At 43.3% G+C, this 9,168-nt stretch overlaps 1 protein-coding gene and 1 long non-coding RNA gene across 6 annotated transcripts in view; one reads left to right on the top strand and one right to left on the bottom strand.

The window, feature by feature from the left end:
- Positions 1-1,306: 1,306 nt before the first annotated feature.
- LOC106787182 lies at positions 1,307-3,601 on the bottom strand. Its single transcript, XR_001381749.1, has 2 exons — positions 3,303-3,601; positions 1,307-2,071 (listed from the first exon to the last, which is right to left on the bottom strand). It is a non-coding gene; the product is annotated as an uncharacterized LOC106787182 (long non-coding RNA).
- Positions 3,602-4,892: 1,291 nt separating this feature from the next.
- LOC106787154 (mushroom body large-type Kenyon cell-specific protein 1) overlaps positions 4,893-9,168 on the top strand; it is a 28,893-nt gene continuing 24,617 nt past the window's right edge. For 3 of the 5 annotated variants that reach the window (XM_014749309.1, XM_014749283.1, XM_014749275.1), the window contains exon 1: positions 4,894-5,118. In XM_014749309.1, the coding sequence (XP_014604795.1) occupies positions 5,025-5,118 (94 nt within the window). In that variant the 5' untranslated portion in view covers positions 4,894-5,024. Of the gene's footprint in view, positions 5,119-6,260; positions 6,863-9,168 lie in introns of those variants that run through there. The other 2 variants (XM_014749294.1, XM_014749301.1) reach the window with 2 other exon arrangements.

Here is a 9,168-nt window from a genome sequence, read left to right as displayed (position 1 = left end):
CTATCTTTCTTTCTCCCCCTTTTATTTTCTATCCTCGTCTCTATTTCTTTCTCTCGCGTAAGAACCAATCGGCGTGTAATTCGAAACGTGTGCTAACTTCGATCGATATCAAAAAGAAGATCGAAATTAGGCAAGGAAATTGGATGAATTTGGTTTTCTTGAAAGGGAGAACGAGGGGGAGGGTCATTGTTATTTTTACAATTTTAAGCGATTCGAGGAATTTGTCAAAAATCGATTTCGACATCGTTATAGATCGATATATTAGGACTCGTTGTTAATACTCGAAAAGTAATGAAAAGAAATAAAAGGAGGGTGGGACGCCGCGTAAGGGGGACTCCCCATGTCCGAATAAAGAAAAAGAACGGAGTAGGGAGTTTAAAAAGGAAGGTGTGTTGTGTTTCCTTCGTAAACGGAAATGCAGGCTGGACACGACGCGGAAGAAACAAGAGAATGCGGGCGAGAGGAAGGTGTTCGCGCGCGCGTAAATGTCCCTTTCGCGTACGTGTGTGCGTGCGCCTCCGCGAACTGCTCCCTGGATTCGCGTAATGGGAAAATCGATTAGGAGTCGAGTAAGTAAGGTGACTGTTCAAGGTGTGCTGATACGTCGGCTGGAAGGTACTATACTGTTCTTTCCGTTTTTTCTTTTTCTTTCTTTGTTTTTTTTTTTTTTTTTACTTATTTTCGAAAAACTCGAATTCAACTATGTATTTGTGTTCGAATTTTTTCGAATAATCCACCCACCACCACCAAATTTTTTGGATAAGTCAATAACGAAATTCTTATATTGGGGTTTTTTTTTTTTTTTTTTTAATATAATAAATAACGCGGAAAGATTTAGTTGAAATTATTTAATATCAATTATATAAAATAATGTGTTATATTATTTTGGGCCACTTTTATACATAAATATAATTCTCCAGTCGATTATTCGCAACGAAGGGCCCGCTTCTCGAATTACTTCTACTAGGTATCGCATTAAACGTACGCACTCGAAGATTAACTCACGTGAACACGTTGGTCCTGTAAGCTACACGTTCTAGCGCAATGCTTGTGTACACACATGCACACACATACATAACTATATATACCTATTCTACCACTGTGAGTTTCCACATACAAAACTTTCCTCTTTGTTTCTCTCTCTCTCTCTCTCTATATATATATATAATATATTCTTCGTAAGTAAACTAGTGGAATAATAGCAAACGAATCATTTTATAACAATCTATTTGAAGAATAACATTGATCGATAAACGTTATTACTATGATAATCGTATAGTTATTTACTTATTATAGAGTATCTTTATTTTTTTTTTTTTTTACTTTTTTACCATCACGCGTACTTGAGGTCGTGGGGTCGTAAGAAAGTCCAGCGAGACGAATATGCAAACCCATGGATGCAAAGTGGGCCAAGCATGTTATTAGTTTTAATTAATTGATTATATATTCAGCTTGCATCCAGAGCTGAATTACTTCCTTCCCTCCTTCCCCCACCCCCCTCTCTCTCTCTCACACACACACACACACACACACTCTCTCTCTTTTAACAAAGTTGCTCTCCGAAAGAAAGTCTTAACGATTATCCCAAAAATCGATGATTTTTAATGAAACAAGTACACAAATGTACTATAACTAAATAGTAAATTATCGATAGAACGCGTTAATCGTGGACAAACAAATATGACAATGATGATTATGATGACGATGAGGATGACGATGATGGTAGTGAAAATAGGAATAGGAGTGGGAGTAGGGATGATCAATGAAAGGGTTAAGCGTCGACGCCAGTAGTCCGGCACACAGCTTAAAGCTTTGGGAGAGCTTTTCCCTCTAGCGAGAGGAAACCCTCCGAAGGTTCAATGACGCCGTCGTCGTCGTAGTCGTCGTAGTCGTAGTCGTTGGCGACTCCTCTTCCATCACATATGCATGCGCCTCGTGGTGAATGCAGTAGTAGAACTCTGTCGTGTTATACCAAACGCATCTAGAAAGGCACGCTCGTGTCTGCAGCTGTCGCTCTCTCTGTGCCTTTCACGATACTTACCCACGACGGATAACGTCCTTTTCACCATCCCTACCGAAATATATATATATATATATATATATGCAAATATTATCAAATAAGATGCTTTTTCCAACGCTCCCTCTTTTCTTTTTACATATTCGATATATGAAAAAAAGGAAAGAAGGAAAGAGAGGGGGATAGAGAGAGGGGTAGTAAATATCAATAGGATATTTTCAATTTAATTAGTTACACAAAAATAAAAAACAATTTAATGTATTCCGAAAGAGGAATACATTAAAAATATATATATATATATCGAAATCATTTAACAAATGATATTTAAAATGATCGACGATAGCAGCATAATATTATAATCCGAAAAAAGATAGAGAAGAACACGTTGGAACGCGGAATTTTTTATTTTGCATCGGGTAAATATTTGCACGAGTTAAGCCGATACAAGATCCCACTCCGTCTCAACTGTTCTCACCTCCCTATTGGCTACTCTCAAAGTGTCCTTCTTCTTCTTCTTCTTTTTTTTTTCCCCTTTCGAGCCAAGTTGTAACGTTGAAAATAATGACACTGAAATTTTCTTCCCAGTCGGTACGAAAAGAAAGTGAAAGAAAGATAGAGAGATAGACAGAGAGAACGAGAGAAAGAGAGAGAGAGAGAGAGAGAGAGAGTGAGTGAGAGAGAGAGAGAGAGAGAGAGAGAGAGAGAGTGAAGTTCATTGACCCTGCGGAAGGCGTCGACCGACTTGGGGTTTTATTCGAACGTAAGAAAATTACGTTTAAAAGAAAGTACCCACTACCATTCTAGTTACAAATAGTTTGATCACGTGTCCTAACTATTCTAATCTTCGTAACACGTTAACCCATATTCCTGACGACGTCGTATCGAATCGATGAGAGATATATTTGAAGATAAAGAAAGTTCTCGATAGGATTTAAGGGTTGACTTTTAACACTCTCTTTCTTCCTCTATCTCTCTCTCTCTCTCTCTCTCTCTCTCTCTCTCTCTCTCTATCTTTCTGTCTTTCGAACGGGAAAAATTCGAGTAGGGCAAATTAGAAGATACGATTGGAAGGAGAACGAACGAAGGCGAGAAGGAAAACGCAGAAGCAACAGTGGTCGCGCGCGCGCGTGTACACGAGAAAGAGTCGCCGAAGAGACGACAGAGAGAGAGAGAAGGAGAAAGAAGGAGCCGGTGGGTGTGTAAGAGAGAGAGAGAGAGAAAGAGAAGGGGTAGGGCAAGTGGAAAGGACGAGGGTGTTCGCGGGGGCGGATGAAAGGACGCTTACCAGCTACTACCTATTGATCGCCAATTCTTTTTCTCTTGTTGCATATTAGGCGCACTCGGCCTCCTCCACTCTTTTCCTCGATGTGCCGTGTGCAAGCCCACACCTCCTCCCTCCTTCCACTTCTTCCAACTCCTGCTACTCCTCCTCCTCCAACTCTTCGTTTCCTCCTCTACATTTTCCTTTTTCGTCCTCGCCCACCCACCCTCTTCCTATTTCGACTCGTGGCCGTAGAACGCGCGAATCCGCCCCTATAAACCTTGTTTCCCTTTCTTTGTTTCTTTTATTCTCTGTCTCTCTCTCTCTCTCTCTATTATTTGGGTAAAAGAAAAAAAGAGGATACTTGCTTATATCCCGTTTTATTTTTTTCGGCAATTCTTACACGAGTAAGATATTTCAAATATATTAAATAGATTTATTAGTTATAGATGAATGAGAGGGGAAATGGGTTTTGATTGACAAGGATTTTAAAAAAAAAAAAAAGAAAAGAAACAGAAAAAAACAAGGGTTTTGTCTTTTGTTTCAGGTAACAACAATCGTTAAGGGAAAAAGATAGAGATACGTACATAGTTGAAGAAGAAGTCTGGTCGTTTCGGTGAGGGAAGAATAGAGAAGAGGTGAGGAGAGGAGAGAGGGAAAGTCGAGGGCGCAAGCGTGCACGTGCTCTTTGCGCGTTCCTATGCCCTAAGCAGTCTGTCCCACTATCAGAAGTGGCACCGAGGACGGAGAAAACGCGGAGGCTACTAGTCGTCGTTCCTCCGTTGCAAGCACCCCTTCCCGAGTGCGCGGCACCCCTCCAGCGTGCACGGAGGACCACCACCGCCGCCGCCACCCTCGACGTCGACTGTATAACAACCACCACGACGACGAGGACGGAAACGTTGAAGAAGATAACGACGACAACGAAGACGAAGACGACGAAGACGACGCCGATCAAGACGAAAACGAAGAAGACGAGGACGAGGACGACGAGTACAAGAAAGACGGATCGTTTGTGACGTCGAAAGAGAAGCACGCGCTACTCCGCCGCGTGCCGCGTCTACTTTTAGGGGAAGAAATAGAAGAAGGGGTAGTAAAAGGAGAAGACGACGACGTCCAGAGGAGGAAAAGGCAACGTTGGTGGTGGTAGTAGTGGTGGTGGTGGTGGTGGTGGTGGTAGTAGTGGTGGTGGTGGTGGTGGTGGTGGTGGTGGTCGTCGTGGTGGTTGTTCTTCTTCTTCTTGTGGTGGTGGTGGTGCAGTTGCTGCCGGACGTGAACGTGTTGGTGAATAATAGTAATAGTAGTAGTGGTGGTAGTGGTGTTAGTGCTGCTGCTGCTAGTGGTGGGGACGGCACCGAAAGGAAAGAGGTGCTGGAGGAGAACGACGGCGACGGAAAGGAGAAAAGGGAGAACGGTGCTGGTGGTGGTGGTGGTGTTGTTAGTAGTGGTAGTGATAGTAGTAGTAGTGCTGGTGGTGGTGGTGGTGGTGGTGGCGGCGGCGACGGCGACGACGGTGGCGGCGGCAACAGCGGCGGCAACGACGACGACGGTGCTGGAGGAGGAAGAGGAAGAGGAGGAGGAGGAGGAGGAGGGGGCGGAGGTGGAGGAGAAGATTGTAAAGGTGGAGGTGGCGAGGCTCGTGGCGGCGGCGGCGGCGACGAAGGAGACGCGGACGTCCACGCGGGTACACGAGGCAGGCACACCCGGCCGGCACGCACACCCATATTCTAAGATGTGATTTCAAAAATGGCGGATTGCCCCTATGCCCGCTGTATACAGGAACGCAGACATATCCGACGGGAGCTGCTGCGATGGACAAAGAATATGGTCTTCGTAGTCGGTGAGTAAAGCGGAGGACACGAACAGCTGCTCGCCCTCTCTCGCGTGGGTGTGGTGCTGTCTGTAGATGTGTATATATATATATATGTGTGTGTGTGTATTGCGCGCGCGTCCATGAGATTGTCTCGGTGTGCGGGATACAGACCGGGAGGAGAGGGACACGCGCCGCTCCTGAGACCTGTTGCGAACCGAAATACCGAATCCTGCTAGACACACCGATACACCCCTTGAATCCGTGCGTTCAACAGGGTGATTCTCCGCGTGCTCTCTCCTCTTGCTCTTTTTTTCTTTTTCTTCCTCTTTCTTTCTTTTTTTTTATTTTTTCCTTTTTCTATTTCGCGTCCTAATTCTTCCATCCTCCTACAATTAGATTCGATAGAATATTTGGCAAATTATCAAAATAAATTCTGTCCTATTCAAACGAAAGATTCCAAACGTTTCCATTATCATTTGTCGAATATAAAATGAGAAAATGTCGTTTTATGAGACCGGTAGTAGAAGTATGCGTTGTTCGGAATTTCGCAGGAGTTGCCTGTCTTGACCACCGACAACGGGATTCCAGCCGCCGCCCGAAAGTACTTTCTTGCTTTCTTTTCTTCTTTTTCTTACACAGCTTGTCCTCCCTCTCCTTGCTTCCTCTTTCTTTCTCGACACTCCCCACCAAGGAGACTCTATCTCTTCCCCACCCTTGTAACCGGTTCGTCGAAGGGAGAGTTTCGTCGGTCGCAGAAGAAGGCGTGTGGAGACGCGCGTGTCGGTGTTGCGCTTCGGCTGCTCGTAGTCGTCGTCCTCGTCGTCGTTACGTTTCTTCTTTTTCCTGACCTCTCCCTCCCTCGCGACTATCCCCTCATCCCCGTTGGAAGCGTGTCCTCTCCATCCTCCCTCGCGTTTCTTTCTTTTCTTTTCTTTCCTTTTTTTTTTGGTTCGTTCAGGAACGCAGCTGCCACCGCCGCCTCCGCTGCTTCGGTGGTCGAGAAATTTTCGCGGATTCCTCCCTTCTTCTGCAACTCACCTTCTTTTGTTCCACGAACATTCCAAAAGGGTGGTTCGTCGCGGCGGTGGTTCCGCGAGTTGTCCGTGTGCGTGTGTTCGTCCATCCCTCTCTCTCTCTCTCTCTCTCTCTCTCTATGTAACACCCCCTCCGACTTCCTTTAGACGATCTTCGAAGATCGACCAGTGCGCGTTCGGGAAGTCTAACGGAAGGTATCGCGAAAGAAACGAGAAATCGGTTGTGTCGGTGCAATATCGGAAACGTGACATTGATAACTTACAATTAGATCCTAATTTATCTCTCTCTGTCTCTTTGTCCAAATCTGCGTGTCCTAGGGAACACTTGTCGGCGGCGACGGTTGTTCTTTTTTTTATTTTTTATTTTTTTCAAAATTCCCACCGATCTCTACGCGATCACGCACGCTCTAATCCACCTCGTTCGAACGTTTGCACGTAATTCGCGTTAAAGAGAGAGAGAGAGAGAGAGTATGGAACTGGACGTAACGATGGACAACCGATCGCAACAATGTCCTCCTCCTCATCCTCCTCCTCCTCTTCTTCTTCTTCGATTCGTGTTTCGAAAAAGATTAACGATAGACAACGCGTTTCTATGTTTATTTGTGAATGCTAAATTACTTCGAGTTTAACATCATCATGTCGATCGGTTTATCGTTTGAATTTAAATAATACGCGAAATACCAAGAGAAGGAACGCGTCATCGTTGACTGTGTGGAGTACTCTAAGTAGAGAACTAGGTAGGAAGAAATGCATCCCGAAGCTAGCTTGGAGTTTGTTTTCTTTTAAGCACTCTAAACGCGTGGTTTGTTACTAGTCTAACACGTGCTGCAAACATTAGAACCGGCTTTCTCTACTAACTATCCTATAGCTTGTCTAACTTTGCGACGAAGCCAAACGTTATTCTATTAATCGAGATAATATTATCGCAAATATCGTAATTACGAGAATCAATTAGAAAATATAATGTTATGTATTTCTTTTCATATAGATATTCGTCGCGTTTTGATTCGCGAAATTATTCGTAGCCATGATGATAGATAAAAGGTTCGATGGGTGCAGTTGGCACTGATCGTTAAAAGCCACATAAAAAAGAATGTCGAGTGGATAGGAGAGAAAGAAGAAGAAGGAGGAGGAGGAGGAAGAGGTAGAAGGGTAAAATCGGGGGGGTTGGTTGAATGGGGGTGGTGGGTAAGGAGAAAACCAAGGAGGAAGCAGCGCGGGAAGTAACAATAAAAATTCGTGGGCATTCGTGTTTCGTCGCCGAGCGCCAGAGAGTGGAACGAGAAGATCGAGTCTCGTGGAGGTGGTGGTGGTGGTGGTGGATAAAGGGGGAGAGAAGTGGAGAGAGATAGACGAGAAGTGGTGGATGGAAGTAGGGGGTGCGTAATGAAACGATATTGAGTAGCCGTGGTGGGGAGAAGGTTTGCCGAAAGGGGTGGGGATCGTCTTCTCGCCCTCTCTGTCGATTGACCTCGCTTCGACGACGACGACAACGACGACGACGACGACGACGGCGACGACGACGGCGACGACGACGGCGACGACGAAGAAGGGTGGCAGTAGTAGGGGGGAAAACGAATCAGGGGCGGACATCGAAAAGTGCAACGGTGGGGGCCGAACTAACCTCTTACACCCTTACAATTTCCACCGGGAGGGAGAAGTTAAATTGACGAAAATGACGAGACGGCACCTCTCTATCCTTCTCCCCTTCCCCCCTCATCACCCTTCCACCCTTCCTAACGCTCCCCTTCCCCTTCCCCACCTCTCCCGCTCGTTCTCCTTTTTCTTCTTTCTTTCTTCATTCCCATCTCCCCTTTTTACAACGATGCACCCAACGACGATACCTCGAAAAGTTCGAATCGATGCTTCGACGTCATCGGTGCAACAAGGATTCGTGATAATCGTTCGGCCGGAACAAGTTTCTCGGATATATCGTCTCTCCTTATTGGTTTGTTCGTTCGTTAGATTTCGATAGGTAACGTGTAATCGATAAAAAGACACTGTCGTTTTCCTTCGTGCTTTTTAAGTGTAATACGATGAAATTCTTACTTAATTTCCTATCTGATTCATGATCCTCGGAAAAATAATAATGAATCATTTATTCTTTTGTGCGCGCTTACTTTTTTTCCCCTCCCTCCCCCCTTTGTTTTTCTTTTGAAATTATATTCCTTACGGTCTGATACACTAGAAGAAAAGAAAATAAAAGCAAAATTATTAACTTTTTTCGATCTATTATTTCACGGGAATATATGCCTTTCGTTTTCTTTCGTTACGATTTTTTTTTTCTTTTTTTTTTTTTTTTTTTTTTTTTTTTTTTTTTTTTTTTTTTTTTTTTTTTTTTTTTTTTTGTCGTTGTTAAACGTTTTGTTAAATACAAGGAACATGCGTTACTCTTTCAATATTATTTCGAAAATGGGAAAGAAAAAAAAAATATATCGAAAAGATTCGTCACGATGATGTGTGATAAAATTGACGTTACTGTCGCACGTAATGAATTTCGTTATACGCTTATGCAATGATCGCTCGCTTATCAACGTAATTAGCTTACCGTTCGTTATCGCTAGCGGGTGCTAATTACGTATTAATTTTCTAAATTATTGAAGGTGTAACTTGTAAAATAGCAATTGTCAGCCGATGTTATTCTACGTTCTCATTTATTTACCGATAATTCTTTCAGCGATTACGTCTGTCATGCGTGCATGTAATCTGAATAATACGAAGCTTCTTTTTTTTTTTAAAAAAAAAAAAAAAGAAAAAAAAAATACGAAAAGAAATAATCATTTACACGTTTGCTTTATTTAAACGCGCGTGTAGAAAACTTGTTAATTATTTCATATACACATGTTAATGCGAAAGTGAGAGATTTCTTCGTCAAAAAATTATTTTTATCGTGTTACTTTTTTTTTAATCCACTTTTTATCTTTTTCTTTTTTTTTTTTTTTTTATCAAACACAAAACAATCGCGTCTTCTTCGATTCAAAGTTTCAATTCTCATCACTGCGTCGTAATAATGAGATTAACGGCCGACTGGTTGTACATACAC

This window comes from Polistes canadensis, unplaced genomic scaffold, assembly GCF_001313835.1.
Source record: "Polistes canadensis isolate GaletaPanama2010 unplaced genomic scaffold, ASM131383v1 scaffold_4, whole genome shotgun sequence".
Taxonomy (NCBI): domain Eukaryota; kingdom Metazoa; phylum Arthropoda; class Insecta; order Hymenoptera; family Vespidae; genus Polistes; species Polistes canadensis.
The sequence above is the reverse complement of the archived record's forward strand: the minus strand, read 5'-3'. Positions and strand labels throughout refer to the sequence as shown.